Source organism: Salvelinus alpinus, chromosome 7 (assembly GCF_045679555.1).
Source record: "Salvelinus alpinus chromosome 7, SLU_Salpinus.1, whole genome shotgun sequence".
Classification (NCBI taxonomy): Eukaryota; Metazoa; Chordata; class Actinopteri; order Salmoniformes; family Salmonidae; genus Salvelinus; species Salvelinus alpinus.
In genome coordinates this window covers 18,077,573-18,096,341 of record NC_092092.1, presented here as the reverse complement: position 1 = coordinate 18,096,341, position 18,769 = coordinate 18,077,573, and the positions used below count along the sequence as shown (strand labels likewise).

The 18,769-nt window shown below is 44.8% G+C and overlaps 1 protein-coding gene across 1 annotated transcript in view; it reads left to right on the top strand.

The window, feature by feature from the left end:
- wdr27 (WD repeat domain 27) overlaps positions 1–18,769 on the top strand; it is a 274,954-nt gene that overhangs the window by 30,263 nt on the left and 225,922 nt on the right. Inside the window, exons 14-17 of the mRNA XM_071409311.1 lie at positions 13,446–13,521; positions 14,232–14,303; positions 14,531–14,640; positions 14,776–14,865. Of these exons, the coding sequence (XP_071265412.1) occupies positions 13,446–13,521; positions 14,232–14,303; positions 14,531–14,640; positions 14,776–14,865 (348 nt within the window). The remainder of the gene's footprint in view (positions 1–13,445; positions 13,522–14,231; positions 14,304–14,530; positions 14,641–14,775; positions 14,866–18,769) is intronic.

The window sequence follows — 18,769 nt, the reverse complement described above, 5'->3', positions numbered from 1 at the left end:
CAGTAGAAAAAGTGAGGCTATGTCTTGTTCAGTAGATAGTGAGGCCATGTCTTGTTCAGTAGATAAAGTGAGGCCGTGTCTTGTTCAGTAGATACAGGGAGGTCATATCTTGTTCAGTAGATACAGTGAGGTCATGTCTTGTTCAGTAGGTCTTGTTCAGTAGATAAAGTGAGGTCTTGTCTTGTTCAGTAGATAAAGTAAGGCCATGTCTTGTTCAGTAGTTAGTGAGACCGTGTCTTGTTCAGTAGATAAAGTGAGGTCTTGTCTTGTTCAGTAGATAAAGTGAGGCCATGTCTTGTTCAGTAGATAAAGTGAGGCCATGTCTTGTTCAGTAGATACAGGGAGGTCATATCTTGTTCAGTAGATACAGTGAGGTCATGTCTTGTTCAGTAGGTCTTGTTCAGTAGATAAAGTGAGGTCTTGTCTTGTTCAGTAGATAAAGTAAGGCCATGTCTTGTTCAGTAGTTAGTGAGACCGTGTCTTGTTCAGTAGATAAAGTGAGGTCTTGTCTTGTCCAGTAGATAAAGTGAGGCCATGTCTTGTTCAGTAGATAAAGTGAGGCCATGTCTTGTTCAGTAGATAAAGTGAGGTCATGTCTTGTTCGGTAGATAAAGTGAGGTCATGTTTTGTTCAGTAGATACAGTGAGGTCATGTCTTGTTCAGTAGATAAAGTGAGGCTATGTCTTGTTCAGTAGATAGTGAGGCCATGTCTTGTTTTGTTTGATTTGTTTGATCGTAGCTAGCTACATAGCTAGCTACATAGCCGTCTTTGTATCAAAGATAATTGTGTAGTCTAGAGCGATTTTCTAGGTTAGCTAGCCAGCTATTGTCGTTCTTTTAACGCAACGTAACGTAATCAACACTGCTAGCTAGCCAGCTAGCCCCCGAATAGCAGCACTGTAGATACTATTACACTCAACGGAACGACTTGATTAGTGTAGTGTCAACAACGCAGCCACTGCCAGCTAGCCTACAAAGTCAACAACTGCCAGCTAGCCTACAAAGTCAACAACGCAGCCACTGCCAGCTAGCCTACTTCAGCAGTACTGTATCATCTTAATCATTTTAGTCAATAAGATTCTTGCTACGTAAGCTTAACTTTCTGAACATTCGAGACGCGTAGTCCACTTGCCACTCCAATCTCCTTTGCATTAGCGTAGTCTCTTCTGTAGCCTGTCAACTATGTGTCTGTCTATCCCTGTTCTCTCCTCTCTGCACAGACCATACAAACGCTCCACACCGCGTGGCATCGGCCACCCTAATCTGGTGGTCCCAGCGCGCACGACCCACGTGGAGTTCCAGGTCTCCGGTAGCCTCTGGAACTGCCGATCTGCGGCCAACAAGGCAGAGTTCATCTCAGCCTATGCCTCCCTCCAGTCCCTCGACTTCCTGGCACTGACGGAAACATGGATCACCACAGATAACACTGCTACTCCTACTGCTCTCTCTTCGTCCGCCCACGTGTTCTCGCACACCCCGAGAGCTTCTGGTCAGCGGGGTGGTGGCACCGGGATCCTCATCTCTCCCAAGTGGTCATTCTCTCTTTGTCCCCTTACCCATCTGTCTATCGCCTCCTTTGAATTCCATGCTGTCACAGTTACCAGCCCTTTCAAGCTTAACATCCTTATCATTTATCGCCCTCCAGGTTCCCTCGGAGAGTTCATCAATGAGCTCGATGCCTTGATTAGCTCCTTTCCTGAGGACGGCTCACCTCTCACAGTTCTGGGCGACTTTAACCTCCCCACGTCTACCTTTGACTCATTCCTCTCTGCCTCCTTCTTTCCACTCCTCTCCTCTTTTGACCTCACCCTCTCACCTTCCCCCCCTACTCACAAGGCAGGCAATACGCTCGACCTCATCTTTACTAGATGCTGTTCTTCCACTAACCTCATTGCAACTCCCCTCCAAGTCTCCGACCACTACCTTGTATCCTTTTCCCTCTCGCTCTCATCCAACACTTCCCACACTGCCCCTACTCGGATGGTATCGCGCCGCCCCAACCTTCGCTCTCTCTCCCCCGCTACCCTCTCCTCTTCCATCCTATCATCTCTTCCCTCTGCTCAAACCTTCTCCAACCTATCTCCTGATTCTGCCTCCTCAACCCTCCTATCCTCCCTTTCTGCATCCTTTGACTCTCTATGTCCCCTATCCTCCAGGCCGGCTCGGTCCTCCCCTCCCGCTCCGTGGCTCGACGACTCATTGCGAGCTCACAGAACAGGGCTCCGGGCAGCCGAGCGGAAATGGAGGAAAACTCGCCTCCCTGCGGACCTGGCATCCTTTCACTCCCTCCTCTCTACATTTTCCTCTTCTGTCTCTGCTGCTAAAGCCACTTTCTACCACTCTAAATTCCAAGCATCTGCCTCTAACCCCAGGAAGCTCTTTGCCACCTTCTCCTCCCTCCTGAATCCTCCTCCCCCTCCCCCCCCCTCCTCCCTCTCTGCAGATGACTTCGTCAACCATTTTGAAAAGAAGGTCGACGACATCCGATCCTCGTTTGCTAAGTCAAACGACACCGCTGGTTCTGCTCACACTGCCCCACCCTGTGCTCTGACCTCTTTCTCCCCTCTCTCTCCAGATGAAATCTCGCGTCTTGTGACGGCCGGCCGCCCAACAACCTGCCCGCTTGACCCTATCCCCTCCTCTCTTCTCCAGACCATTTCCGGAGACCTTCTCCCTTACCTCACCTCGCTCATCAACTCATCCCTGACCGCTGGCTACGTCCCTTCCGTCTTCAAGAGAGCGAGAGTTGCACCCCTTCTGAAAAAACCTACACTCGATCCCTCCGATGTCAACAACTACAGACCAGTATCCCTTCTTTCTTTTCTCTCCAAAACTCTTGAACGTGCCGTCCTTGGCCAGCTCTCCCGCTATCTCTCTCAGAATGACCTTCTTGATCCAAATCAGTCAGGTTTCAAGACTAGTCATTCAACTGAGACTGCTCTTCTCTGTATCACGGAGGCGCTCCGCACTGCTAAAGCTAACTCTCTCTCCTCTGCTCTCATCCTTCTAGACCTATCGGCTGCCTTCGATACTGTGAACCATCAGATCCTCCTCTCCACCCTCTCCGAGTTGGGCATCTCCGGCGCGGCCCACGCTTGGATTGCGTCCTACCTGACAGGTCGCTCCTACCAGGTGGCGTGGCGAGAATCTGTCTCCGCACCACGTGCTCTCACCACTGGTGTCCCCCAGGGCTCTGTTCTAGGCCCTCTCCTATTCTCGCTATACACCAAGTCACTTGGCTCTGTCATAACCTCACATGGTCTCTCCTATCATTGCTATGCAGACGACACACAACTAATCTTCTCCTTTCCCCCTTCTGATGACCAGGTGGCGAATCGCATCTCTGCATGTCTGGCAGACATATCAGTGTGGATGACGGATCACCACCTCAAGCTGAACCTCGGCAAGACGGAGCTGCTCTTCCTCCCGGGGAAGGACTGCCCGTTCCATGATCTCGCCATCACGGTTGACAACTCCATTGTGTCCTCCTCCCAGAGCGCTAAGAACCTTGGCGTGATCCTGGACAACACCCTGTCGTTCTCAACCAACATCAAGGCGGTGGCCCGTTCCTGTAGGTTCATGCTCTACAACATCCGCAGAGTACGACCCTGCCTCACACAGGAAGCGGCGCAGGTCCTAATCCAGGCACTTGTCATCTCCCGTCTGGATTACTGCAACTCGCTGTTGGCTGGGCTCCCTGCCTGTGCTATTAAACCCCTACAACTCATCCAGAACGCCGCAGCCCGTCTGGTGTTCAACCTTCCCAAGTTCTCTCACGTCACCCCGCTCCTCCGCTCTCTCCACTGGCTTCCAGTTGAAGCTCGCATCCGCTACAAGACCATGGTGCTTGCCTACGGAGCTGTGAGGGGAACGGCACCTCAGTACCTCCAGGCTCTGATCAGGCCCTACACCCAAACAAGGGCACTGCGTTCATCCACCTCTGGCCTGCTCGCCTCCCTACCACTGAGGAAGTACAGTTCCCGCTCAGCCCAGTCAAAACTGTTCGCTGCTCTGGCCCCCCAATGGTGGAACAAACTCCCTCACGACGCCAGGACAGCGGAGTCAATCACCACCTTCCGGAGACACCTGAAACCCCACCTCTTTAAGGAATACCTAGGATAGGATAAAGTAATCCTTCTCACTCCCCCCCCCTTAAAAGATTTAGATGCACTATTGTAAAGTGGCCGTTCCACTGGATGTCATAAGGTGAATGCACCAATTTGTAAGTCGCTCTGGATAAGAGCGTCTGCTAAATGACTTAAATGTTCAGTAGATACAGTGAGGCCATGTTCACTAGATACAGTGAGGCCATGTCTTGTTCAGTAGATACAGTGAGGTCATGTCTTGTTTAGTAGATGAAGGTAGGTCATGTCTTGTTCAGTAGATAAAGTGAGGTCATGTCTTGTTCAGTAGATAAAGGGAGGTCATGTCTTGTTCAGTAGTTAAAGTGAGGCCATGTCTTGTTCAGTAGGTCTTGTTCAGTAGATAAAGGGAGGTTGTGTCTTGTTCAGTAGTTAAAGTGAGGCCATGTCTTGTTCAGTAGGTCTTGTTCAGTAGATAAAGTGAGATCATGTCTTGTTCAGTAGATAAAGTGAGGCCATGTCTTGTTCAGTAGATAAAGTGAGTTCATGTCTTGTTCAGTAGATAAAGTGAGGTCATGTCTTGTTCAGTAGATAAAGTGAGTCCATGTCTTGTTCAGTAGATAAAGTGAGGCCATGTCTTGTTCAGTAGATAAAGTGAGGTCATATCTTGTTCAGTAGATAAAGTGAGGCCATGTCTTGTTCAGTAGATAAAGTGAGGCCATGTCTTGTTCAGTAGATAAAGTGAGGCCATGTCTTGTTCAGTAGATAAAGTGAGGTCATGTCTTGTTCGGTAGATAAAGTGAGGTCATGTCTTGTTAAGTGAGGCCATGTCTTGTTCAGTAGATACAGTGAGGTCATGTCTTGTTCAGTAGGTCTTGTTCAGTAGAGAAACTGAGGCCGTTTCTTGTTCAGTAGATAAAGTGAGGCCATGTCTTGTTCAGTAGATACAGTGAGGTCATGTCTTGTTCAGTAGGTCTTGTTCAGTAGAGAAAGTGAAGCCGTGTCTTGTTCAGTAGATACAGTGAGGCCATGTCTTGTTCAGTAGGTCTTGTTCAGTAGATAAAGTGAGGCCGTGTCTTGTTCAGTAGATACAGGGAGGTCATATCTTGTTCAGTAGATACAGTGAGGTCATGTCTTGTTCAGTAGGTCTTGTTCAGTAGATAAAGTGAGGCCGTGTCTTGTTCAGTAGATAAAGTGAGGTCTTGTCTTGTTCAGTAGATAAAGTAAGGCCATGTCTTGTTCAGTAGATAAAGTGAGGCCATGTCTTGTTCAGTAGGTCTTGTCCAGTAGATAAAGTGAGGCCATGTCTTGTTCAGTAGATAAAGTGAGGCAATGTCTTGTTCAGTAGATAAAGTGAGGTCATGTCTTGTTCGGTAGATAAAGTGAGGTCATGTTTTGTTCAGTAGTTAGTGAGACCGTGTCTTGTTCAGTAGATAAAGTGAGGTCTTGTCTTGTTCAGTAGATAAAGTGAGGCCATGTCTTGTTCAGTAGATAAAGTGAGGCCATGTCTTGTTCAGTAGGTCTTGTCCAGTAGATAAAGTGAGGCCATGTCTTGTTCAGTAGATAAAGTGAGGCCATGTCTTGTTCAGTAGATAAAGTGAGGTCATGTCTTGTTCGGTAGATAAAGTGAGGTCATGTTTTGTTCAGTAGATACAGTGAGGTCATGTCTTGTTCAGTAGATAAAGTGAGGCTATGTCTTGTTCAGTAGATAGTGAGGCCATGTCTTGTTCAGTAGATACAGTGAGGCCATGTTCACTAGATACAGTGAGGCCATGTCTTGTTCAGTAGATACAGTGAGGTCATGTCTTGTTTAGTAGATGAAGGGAGGTCATGTCTTGTTCAGTAGATAAAGGGAGGTCATGTCTTGTTCAGTAGATAAAGGGAGGTCATGTCTTGTTCAGTAGTTAAAGTGAGGCCATGTCTTGTTCAGTAGGTCTTGTTCAGTAGATAAAGGGAGGTCGTGTCTTGTTCAGTAGTTAAAGTGAGGCCATGTCTTGTTCAGTAGGTCTTGTTCAGTAGATAAAGGGAGGTCATGTCTTGTTCAGTAGATAAAGGGAGGTCATGTCTTGTTCAGTAGATAAAGCGAAGCCTTGTCTTGTTCAGTAGGTCTTGTTCAGTAGATAAAGTGAGATCATGTCTTGTTCAGTAGATAAAGTGAGGCCATGTCTTGTTCAGTAGATAAAGTGAGGTCATGTCTTGTTCAGTAGATAAAGTGAGGTCATGTCTTGTTCAGTAGATACAGTGAGGTCATGTCTTGTTCAGTAGATAAAGTGAGGTCATGTCTTGTTCAGTAGATAAAGTGAGGCCACGTCTTGTTTAGTAGATAAAGTGAGGCCATGTCTTGTTCAGTAGATAAAGTGAGGCCATGTCTTGTTTCAGTAGATAAAGTGAGGCCATGTCTTGTTCAGTAGATAAAGTGAGGTCATGTCTTGTTCGGTAGATAAAGTGAGGTCATGTTTTGTTCAGTAGATACAGTGAGGTCATGTCTTGTTCAGTAGATAAAGTGAGGCTATGTCTTGTTCAGTAGATAGTGAGGCCATGTCTTGTTCAGTAGATACAGTGAGGCCATGTTTTGTTCACTAGATACAGTGAGGCCATGTCTTGTTCAGTAGATACAGTGAGGTCATGTCTTGTTCAGTAGATAAAGGGAGGTCATGTCTTGTTCAGTAGTTAAAGTGAGGCCATGTCTTGTTCAGTAGGTCTTGTTCAGTAGATAAAGGGAGGTCATGTCTTGTTCAGTAGTTAAAGTGAAGCCATGTCTTGTTCAGTAGGTCTTGTTCAGTAGATAAAGGGAGGTCATGTCTTGTTCAGTAGATAAAGGGAGGTCATGTCTTGTTCAGTAGATAAAGTGAAGCCATGTCTTGTTCAGTAGGTCTTGTTCAGTAGATAAAGTGAGATCATGTCTTGTTCAGTAGATAAAGTGAGGTCATGTCTTGTTCAGTAGATAAAGTGAGGTCATGTCTTGTTCAGTAGATAAAGTGAGGTCATGACTTGTTCAGTAGATAAAGTGAGGCCATGTCTTGTTCAGTAGATAAAGTGAGGCCATGTCTTGTTCAGTAGATAAAGTGACAGATCTGTGGTGTATAATTAGACCCTGGAAGCTCTGACTTTACTCTGTTGGAGACAGTAGCACAGACTGTGTTTTACACAATGCCATTACAGACAGTTAGTTCTACACACACACACACACACACACACACACACACACACACACACACACACACACACACACACACACACACACACACACACACACACACACACAGAGAGACTGTGATTTACACACAGTTAGTGCTAACAGAAATCTACTGTTAAAGAACATGGCTCCCCAGAGAGTGTGTGTGTGTGTAGCTCGGCCTACACCGTGCTCAACCCTAGTAGAAAACTTTCCTAGGATTCCCGTAATTCATGGCCATTTGCTGTTTTGATTATACACATACTATATATACCATGGAGAATACAAACACAAGGAGTTTGCGGTGAACACACGCAGGCAGACACGCAGACAGGCACGCATGCTCGCATGAAGGCATGCAGGCACATAGGCTATAATGCTGCCATTTTCCTCTGGATTCCCCGTCTAATGGGGAAGACGTGTAGAACACTGTTTCACGTCTCTCTCACACACACACACACACACACACACACACACACACACACACACACACGTACCGTTTCGGTTAATGGGGAGGACGTGTGGAACACTGTTTCACTCCATCTTTGGCATGTCAGTGAGAACCCTCCACATGTTCGGCCCAGACGGGGTTAAAAACAACAAAAAATATATTTTCCTGTTCTCTAAAGAGAGAGAGAAAGAGTTTATCAAATTAGATGAACAACATGACTGCACCTTCTTGTTTTGCAAAACGAGGCCACAAATCAATGACACGTGTGTTATTGTTATAGAATAGTTACAAATGTTTTGAGGATTTTTTGAAACCACTATCCAGTTTCTAATTTGTATCCTGTCCTGTGTGACAACATCTTCCACTCATGGGGTGTTTGTTGTTGTGGCAAGATTTATGCTCCACTGCCTTCCTATAGATTCCATACAGTATTTTGCGGGCCAGGACCTGTGCTCACTGCTTAGGGACACAGTCCAAGGGGACACTTCAGAGTTACCACACTGAGAGATGGGAGAGTAGACCGGAGAGAGGAAAGTGATAGAGGGGGAGATACATGGGAGAAAGAGCGAGGGGTTATGAGAGTGAATGAGTGGTGATGAGGCCTCTCTCCAGGCCCTTCCTGGCATGTGTGTGGACAGGAGGAAGTGTACCAACGTGCTGTCTGTCTGACTGGGGCATCAGTAGACAGACAGGACAGCAGCAGAGGAATGTGTTATTCTGACCCTCAGCTGGCGAGCTGTGTACTGTGGTCGGTTTCAGTCAGTCAATCAGTCCGTGTACTGTGTTGCAGACAGAGAGACCAAAGGACGAATGGACAGACGGGCAGACATACATAAAGAAGGACAGACAAACCAATGTACATACAGAAAGGCAGGTAGACAGGCAGGAATGAAGGCAGACAGACAGATGTGCAGACAGACAGACACATGGACAGATGGGGAGACTGACAGACAAAGGCAGACATGCAGGCAGGCAGCTATTCAGGCAGACAGACAGGCAGGTAGGTAGGTAGACATTCAGGCAGACAGGCAGATAGGCACTTACTTGTCTTTCACGTTCAGCTAGTGTTCTTCATACTAGGAGAGAACAGTAAAACAGGTAAAACGTCAGTACAGGGACAAAGTGGAGTCAATTCAATAACTCAGACATGAGACCTATGTGGCAGAGACTTCAGACAATCACAGATTGTAATTAAGGGAAAGCCAGCCACGTTGCGGACAGTGACGCCTTGCTCCTGGACAAGCTAAACACCTTCTTACCTTAAGGAAAACACAGCCCCGCTAACGCGGGCCACTGCCGCTCGCGGGGACTGTGAGCTTTCGTTCTCCATGGTACACGTAAGTAAGACATTTTAAACCTCGCAAGGCTGCCGGTCCAGACGGCATCCCTAGCCGCGTCCTCAGAGCATGCGCAGACCAGCTGTCTGTAGTGTTTACAGACATATTCAATCTCTCCCTGTCCCAGTCTGTTGTCCCCACTTGCTTCAAGATGTCTACCATTGTTCCTGTACCCAAGAAAGTGAAGGTAACTGAAAAGACTATCGCCGCATAGCACTCACTTCTGTCGTCATGAAGTGCTTTGAGTTGCTAGTTTTCATATCATCTTAATGGAGTCATTAAAATTTGTTTTTCAACCACTCCACAAATTTCTTGTTAACAAACTATAGTTTTGGCAAGTCGGTTAGGACATCTACTTTGTGCATGACACAAGTAATTTTTCCAACAATTGTTTACAGATGGATTATTTCACTTATAATTCACTATCACAATTCCAGTGGGTCAGAAGTTTACATACACTAAGTTGACTGTGCCTTTAAACAGCTTGGAAAATTCCAGAAAATTATGTCATGGCTTTAGAATCTTCTGATAGGCTAATTGACATCATTTGAGTCAATTGGAGGTGTACCTGTGGATGTATTTCAAGGCCTACTTTCAAACTCAGTGCCTCTTTGCTTGACATCATGGGAAAATCAAAATAAATCAGCCAAGACCTCAGAAAATAAATTGTAGACCTCCACAAGTCTGTTTCATCCTTGGGAGCAATTTCCAAATGCTTGAAGGTACCAAGTTCATCTGTACAAACAATAGTACGCAAGTATAAACACCATGGGACCACGCAGCCGTCATACCGCTCAGGAAGGAGATTCGCTCTGTCTCCTAGAGATTAATGTACTTTGGTGCGAGAAGTGCAAATCAATCCCAGAACAATAGCAAAGGACCTTGTGAAGATGCTGGAGGAAACAGGTACAAAAGTATCTATATCCACAGTAAAACAAGTCCTATATCGACATAACCTGAAACGCCGCTCAGCAAGGAAGAAGCCACTGCTCCAAAACCACCATAAAAAAGCCAGACTACGGTTTGCAACTGCACATGGGGACAAAGATTGTACTTTTTTGAGAAATGTCTTCTGGTCTGATGAAACAAAAATAGAACTGTTTTGCCATAATGACCATCGTTATGTTTGGATGAAAAAGGGGGAGGCTTGCAAGCCGAAGAACACCATCCCAACCGGGAAGCACGGGGGTGGCAGCATCATGTTGTGGGGGTGCTTTGCTGCAGGAGGGAGTGGTGCACTTCACAAAATCGATGGCATCATGAGGCAGGAAAATTATGTGGATATATTTAAGCAACATCTCAAGATATCAGTCAGGAAGTTAAAACTTGGTCGCAAATCGGTCTTCCAAATGGACAATGACCCCAAGCTTACTTCCAAAGTTGTGACAAAATGGCTTAAGGACAACAAAGTCAAGGTATTGGAGTGGCCATCACAACACCCTGACCTCAATCCCATAGAACATTTGTGGGCAGAACTGAAAAAGCATGTGCGAGCAAGGAGGCCTACAACCCTGACTCAGTTACACCAGCTCTGTCAGGAGGAATGGGCCAAAATTCACCCAACTTATTGTGGGAAGCTTGTGGAAGGCTACCCGAAATGTTTGACCCAAGTTAAACAATTTAAAGGCAATGCTACCAAATACTAATTGAGTGTATGTAAACTTCTGACCCACTGAGAATGTGATGAAAGAAATAAAAGCTGAAATAAATCATTCTCTCTACTATTATTCTGACTTTTCACGTTCTTAAAATAAAGTGGTGTTCCTAACTGACCTACAACAGGGAATTTTTACTAGGATTAATTGTCAGGAATTGTGAAAAACAGAGTTTAAATGTATTTGGCTAAGGTGTATGTAAACTTCCGACTTCAACTGTATGTAAGAATGCTGTTCATCGACTACAGCTCAGACTTCAACACCATAACTCGGAGCCCTGTGTCTGAACCCCGCCCTGTGAAACTTGGTCCTGGATTTCTGACGGGCCCACCCCAGGTGGTGAAGGGAGGCAACAACACCTCCCCTATGCTGATCCTCAACACAGGAGCCCCACAAGGGTGCGTGCTCGGCCCCCTCCTGTACTCCTTCACCCATGACTGCGTAGGTACACACATCTCCAACTTTATCATCAAGTTTGCAGACGACACAACAGTGTTAGGCCTGATTACCAACAACAACGAGACAGCCTACAGGGAGGAGGTGAGGGCCCTGGCGGAGTGGTGCCAGGAACATAACCTCTCCCTCAACGTCAACAAAATGAAGGAGCTGATCGTGGACTTCAGGAGACAGCAGAGAGAGCACACCCCCATCCACATCAACGGGGAGAGGGTGAAAAGCTGCAAGTTCCTCTGCGTGCACATCACTGACAACCTGAAATGGTCAATCCACACAACCTCTTCAACCTCAGGAGGCTGAAGAAATTTGGCTTGGGCCCTAAGATCCTCATGAAATTCTACAGATGCACAATTGAGAGCATCCTGTTGAGCTGTATCCCCGCCTGGTATGGCAATTGCACCATCTGCAACCACAGGGCTCTCCAGAGGGTGGTGCAGTCAGCCCACCGTGTCACCGGGGGCACACTGCAGCACCCGGCATCACAGGAAACAAAGAAGATCAGCCACCCAAGCCACGGCCAGTTCACTCTGCTACAATCTAGAAGGTGGAGACCAGACTGTTAAATAGTCACCACTAGCCGGCCTCCGCCCAGTACCCTGCCCTGAACTTAGTCACTGTTACTAGCCGGCAACCATCTGGTACTCTACCCTGCACCTTTTAGACTGCTGCCCTATGTACATAGTCATTGAACACTGGTCAATAATGTTTACATACTGTTTTACCCACTTCATATGTACTGTATATACTGTATTCTAGTCAAGGCTCATCCTATATAACTGTGTACACACCTTTTTTCATATACTGTCCATACAGTGTATACACACCATCATATGCATATATATTTATATTCCGGACTTTGACATTGCTCGTTCCGATATTTCTTAATTTCTTTATTTTTATTTTGGGGGTTTGTGTGTATTGTTAGGTATTACTGCACTGTTGGAGCTAGCAACATAAGCATTTGCTGCACCTGCGATAACATCGGCAAAATATGTGTACGCAACCAATACAATTTGATTTCTTAGATTGCCAGATCGGAATACAGTACCCCTTATATTGTGGACTCGCTCCAGCCTCCAGTCTCAATGCAGCCATACAGTCACACAGAGGCAGGCTTATGTTACGCAATAGACACTGCACCGCTACCTACCATTTTTACAATACTTGGAGGCTTGAATTGTACTCAATGCTTTTTCTTGCCCAGAGTAGGGTTGCAAAGGGAGGGTATATTATTGGACACTTTCTAAGTTTAACAGTAAACTACCAGAATTCTGGTAACTTTCAAGGAATATATTGTGGCCTTTTTGTGTATTTCAGATAATTGTAGGTGTCTAATTGTCTCTGGCCCTCTATGTGTCCTTATCATATGTAAAATATGTTTATAAAATCAAATATGATTTTTGTATAAAAATGTGAAAGACAAAGCTGTAAAACATGATCCTAAATATAAACCGTCAACTTGGTGAATACCGTAGTGTTTAATATGAGGGGTTCAGCATGAAATATCCATTATTTATTTTTTTACACACTTTTATTATTTTATGGATTCGTTGTAAATGTTTTGTTGTCAAACTGGTGGCAGTTGTGAAAAAAGTCAATAGTTGGAAGAGTTGCAGAGTTAATTGAAAATAATGCCATTGTTGATTAGATGCTTTTTTCCATTAATTAGGCTAGCTTTGCAACCTTAGTCCAGAGTTACAGTTTGCACTGTTCGGCCTTCCCTAGTTACCTTATGGCAAAAGCAGTGCGGTGCAGTTCAGCTCTTATTTTATGGAAGTGTGTCACTTTTTACAAAGACTTTTAACATTCATAAAACTGCTTTCTAGTTTTAGTTAAGAACCAAGGACTTTGTTAAAACAATCAAAGTATGCTCCAGAAAACACAAAATAACCGTCTCTCCTTTTTCAAATGTAACGTTAATATAGCTTTTCTTAGTTACGAGGCTATTTGACTTTTCCTTATTTTGCCTGCGGATGACAGGATACGTTTTTTGGGAAAACCACACACATGTTTTAATGGCTGTGGAAAAAGTGAGCTCACTCCACTCCAGAGAAGTGAAGGTTCTGACAGCAAGGAGAGGAGCAATGGGCTACGTCCCACAGACACACACACACCATCATTCCCTCCCTTACTCCACGAGGACAGAGACAGAGATGTCTGTAGGATCCTAATGATGATCATATGAGGTAGAATATAACTAGTTCATACTGTTGGTGAATGAAGGGTTCATATAAATCTCTGCATATCCTATCAATGACTACATGTCTTATCTCTCCCTCTCTGGCTCAGGGAAACGTGGTGTGAAGGAGCAGCCTCTAGTTTTCCACACACAGGTCAAGTCATCAGGATACACACAATCTCCCCGGTAGGTTGTGCATGTGTGTGAGACGGGAGTCCAACGGTTGAGGAATTGTTCCAACAGCAAGACTTTCTGTCCTTTTCTACCCATTGGAAGAGCACGTTACACATCAGAGAGCTATAATGAGACAAGGAAATAAGTCACAGAGAAAATACACACAAAACCGTACAATATTAAAACAGCCTTCATATTAGATAGATTATGTTTTTGTTACATTTCTTTCTGTCTTTTTACATAGGTGTTAACTAAGACAGTGTTATTTTTCTAAATGTTAAGTATATGCAGAATATATTTTTGGTCTTGTGGTGTGTAGTTTCTGTTCACTGTTTTAGTTTCCAGTTAATTTATTCTTTGGTCATATTTTATGTGGAAAGTTTTTTTTAAATAAAATGCTTTTCCCTCTCTTTCTTGTTTTCTTGCACAGGGGCAGACTGGGACCAGAAATCGGCCCTTGCGTTTGTAATACACCAGTAACCTTTTTTCTTTGAGGCCCCACCCCCATTATTAGCCAGATAATGATCATTTTGCATAAAAAAAATAAGTTAGATAGGCCCACTGGGCTAAAAATTCACGGGCAAATGCCAGATGGCCAGTCCGCCCCTGTTCTTGCATCAATATTAAGGCCAATGTGTTAGGGTTCAGGGTTGAAGTTATTATATTATGTTGTTAATAAAATGAAGAAAATGCAATTTTACATAAATATGTTTGCTTTTCAGAATGACAATGTTCTCACCCAAGACCAGTGTTCAGAAGAAGACCCCAGGACCTACAAAGACCAACAAGAAGATGTAAGCAGACCACCATGTCCAGATATATTTAGGGCCGGTTTCTCAGACAGATACAGTACAAATCCTAGACCTGGACTAGAAGGTAGTTTCATGGAAGATCTTCAATGAACATGCATTTTAGACCATTAGTAGGTTTAGTCTTAGTCTGGGAATCCGGCCTTTTGTTTTGTACAAAATTCTTAATGTTTTTTCATTATGAAAATCAACATAATTATGCTTTATTTTAGAGGATGTCTCGTTAGTGATTACCCAGGAGACACTGCAGCACCCAGTGTCCCACACACTAACCTCAGCACAGTCAAAACCCCTACACCAGTTTGCTGTACCCAATACTCAGGTAACTCTCTCTTTTTTTGGTCTCTTTTAATCATACTTTCATTTATTCCTTTACCAAGAATCATTAGAATCATACAAGCTAATATATATATACGTATATATTTGTTTATTTGTATTTTTTGTCTTCTCTTCCCAGGAGATGGAAAGCAGATTCTGTGTGGTCTGGGAGACAGATCTGTATTGTTGTACAAGTCCTCCCTCACTGGCACTCCAGCTGTTTACACAGGTAGTGGGGCAAGAAAAACACACACACACACACACACACACACACACTGACTAGAAACCTCAAATTCTGTTTATTTTACCTCAAGACTGTTTTGGTCCACGGTTCCCTTTTCCTCCCTGTTCCCTCCTTTTCACTCTCCTTTAAAATAAGTCTCAGTGAAAAAGAAAAGCAGTCGAAACCTTAAAACCCAAAGAACAGGACGGTGTGGTTTTTGATGACTATTTGTTTTATTATTTATTTAACCACATTTTTTGTTTATCTATCTCACCTGTCAATCATGTTGAGAATGATGTTCTAGCTCTGAGGTGAATCAAGGCAACTGTGGAGAGGATTGTTTTTCTTTTTCTCCCACTTTATTACTGAGGGTGAAACTTAGTTACAATATGGCTGAAAAATAAAGAGAGGAACTGAGTTTATAACCCTGTTTTTATAAGCCTAGTGGAATACAGACTAAATCACTACCTAGCTTATTTTCACACTGTTCTCAGCCCAAGCTATCCAAGACCCAAAGTGTCCCCTAACCGTGATGGAAATAGTAACCTGCACCAGAGTCACATTCACTTTGAAATCTTACAGGATTTTTTAGCCTTACAGGATTTTTTAGCCTTTAAAGCCTGTATGCTAGGAACTTGATGGAGTGAGTGTTGCTGGCCTTTGTCTTAATGCTTCATTACTGTTTTCATATAAAGTGTGAGTGAAGTGAATACTCTTCAGAATGCTATTTAAACTCAACTATTATCTGATATTTTCTTTACTGTTGATACCCTATGATGAGTTACTTATTTCATCTGGGATCGTAAACGATACTGGAAACAGGTCCAGAGGCTTAAGATAAAAGGCTTCAGGAGAAGATCCAAACATCCACCCATATCCTCTAACATCTAGATAAAAAAAAAAATATCCTGGTGATGGTGAAGCATTATCTGGTTCTCTGCCACGGCGTGAGCGAGAGTAAGGTGTTTGGTTAACATTGTCTTTTACATTCTCCTGAGAAAGAGTAGGACTTATTGATGGTTTGGAGAGAATGGAGAAAGCTGTGTTCTGCTCTCCTCCGCAGATGGGCACTACAACAACATGTCTCCCTAACTGCTTCTGGAGCTAATTTAAGATATTGCTCAACATCTGCACTCCATCTAACACACAGCCTCCCTCCCTCCCTCCCTCCCTCCCTCCCTCCCTCCCTCCCTCCCTCCCTCCCTCCCTCCCTCCCTCCCTCCCTCCCTCCCTCCCACACACACACACACACACACACACACACACACACACACACACACACACACACACACACACACACACACACACACACATACACACACATATCCCTGATGCTTGCTTTGATAGCAGCATTCTCTTGGAGGTGAATTGTGTTGATTTATAGAGCTTTCTACAGTCAGCAGACCACAGGATTCTAAATATCTGGCCCTGTGATCCACACACAAACACCAGTCAGTCTGTGTGGTTGGGTTCTTAACAGCTAAGACAGAGACTAGTATGGCCAGTCAGTGTGGTTGGGTTCCTAACAGCTAAGACAGAGACTAGTATGGCCAGTCAGTGTGGTTGGGTTCTTAACAGCTAAGACAGAGACTAGTATGGCCAGTCAGTGTGGTTGGGTTCTTAACAGCTATGACAGAGACTAGTATGGCCAGTCAGTGTGGTTGGGTTCTTAACAGCTAAGACAGAGACTAGTATGGCCAGTCAGTGTGGTTGGGTTCTTAACAGCTAAGACAGAGACTAGTATGGCCAGTATGTGTGGTTGGGTTCTTAACAGCTAAGACAGAGACTAGTATGGCCAGTCAGTGTGGCTGGATTCTTAACAGCTAAGACAGAGACTAGTATGGCCAGTCAGTGTGGTTGGGTTCTTAACAGCTAAGACAGAGACTAGTATGGCCAGTACGTGTGGTTGGGTTCTTAACAGCTAAGACAGAGACTAGTATGGCCAGTCAGTGTGGTTGGGTTCTTAACAGCTAAGACAGAGACTAGTATGGCCAGTCAGTGTGGTTGGGTTCTTAACTGCTAAGACAGAGACTAGTATGGCCAGTCAGTGTGGTTGGGTTCTTAACAGCTAAGACAGAGACTAGTATGGCCAGTCAGTGTGGTTGGGTTCTTAACAGCTAAGACAGAGACTAGTATGGCCAGTCAGTGTGGTTGGGTTCTTAACTGCTAAGACAGAGACTAGTATGGCCAGTCAGTGTGGTTGGGTTCTTAACAGCTAAGACAGAGACTAGTATGGCCAGTCAGTGTGGTTGGGTTCTTAACAGCTAAGACAGAGACTAGTATGGCCAGTCAGTGTGGTTGGGTTCTTAACAGCTAAGACAGAGACTAGTATGGCCAGTCAGTGTGGTTGGGTTCTTAACAGCTAAGACAGAGACTAGTATGGCCAGTCAGTGTGGTTGGGTTCTTAACAGCTAAGACAGAGACTAGTATGGCCAGTCAGTGTGGTTGGGTTCTTAACTGCTAAGACAGAGACTAGTATGGCCAGTCAGTGTGGTTGGGTTCTTAACTGCTAAGACAGAGACTAGTATGGCCAGTCAGTGTGGTTGGGTTCTTAACAGCTAAGACAGAGACTAGTATGGCCAGTCAGTGGATGTCATATATCAATGAAAGGATGAGTGGTTTGGCATATTGTAGGCCAGTGCTTGTTAGGTGCTGTTAGACTGTCTCCACTAGATGACAGTTCTGTAGGCCAAATCAAATTTGATTGGTCACATACACATGGTTAGCAGATGTTAATGCGAGTGTAGCGAAATGCTTGTGCTTCTAGTTCCGACCATGCAGTAATATCTAACAAGAAATCTTAACAATTTCACAGCAACTACCTTTTACACACACGTGTAAAGTAATGAATAAGAATATGTACATAAAAATATATGGATGAGCGATGGCCGAACGGCATAGGCAAGATGCAGTAGATGGTATAGAGTACAGTATATACATATGAGATGAGTAATATAGGGTATGTAAACATTATATAAAGTGGCATTGTTTAAAGTGACTGGTGATACATTTATTACATCCAATTTTTTATTATTAAAGTGGCTAGAGATTTGAGTCAGTATGTTGGCAGCAGCCACTCAATGTTAGTGATGGCTGTTTAACAGTCTGATGGCCTTGAGATAGAAGCTGTTTTTCAGTCTCTCGATCCCAGCTTTGATGCACCTGTACTGACCTCGCCTTCTGGATGATAGCGGGGTGAAAAGGCAGTGGCTCGGGTGGTTGTTGTCCTTGATTATCTTTTTGGCCTTCCTTTGACATCGGGTGGTGTAGGTGTCCTGGAGGGCAGGTAGTTTGCCCCCGGTGATGCGTTGTGCAGACCTCACTACCCTCTGGAGAGCCTTACGGTTTTGGGCGGAGCAGTTGCCGTACCAGGCGGTGATATAGCCCGACAGGATGCTCTCGATTGTGCATCTGTAAAAGTTTGTGAGTGTTTTTGGTGACAAGCAAAATTTCTTCAGCCTCCAGAGGTTGAAGAGCCCTCTCCTGTACTTCCTGTTCACTCATGACTGCGTGGCCATGCACGCCTCCAACTCAATCATCAAGTTTGCAGACAACACTACAGTGGTAGGCTTGATTACCAACAACGACAAGACCGCCTACAGGGAGGAGGTGAGGGCCCTCAGTGTGGTGTCAGGAAAATAACCTCACACTCAACGTCAAAAAAACAAAGGAGATGATCATGGACTTCAGGAAACAGCAGCTGGAGCACCCCCCTATCCACATCGACGGGACAGTAGTGGAGAAGGTGGAAAGTTCTTCCCCACGCTGTTTGTGTGGGTGGACCATTTTAGTTTGTCCGTGATGTGTACACCGAGGAACTTGAAACTTTCCACCTTCTCCACTACTGTCCCATCGATGTGGATAGGGGGGTGCTCCCTCTGCTGTTTCCTGAAGTCCATGATCATCTCCT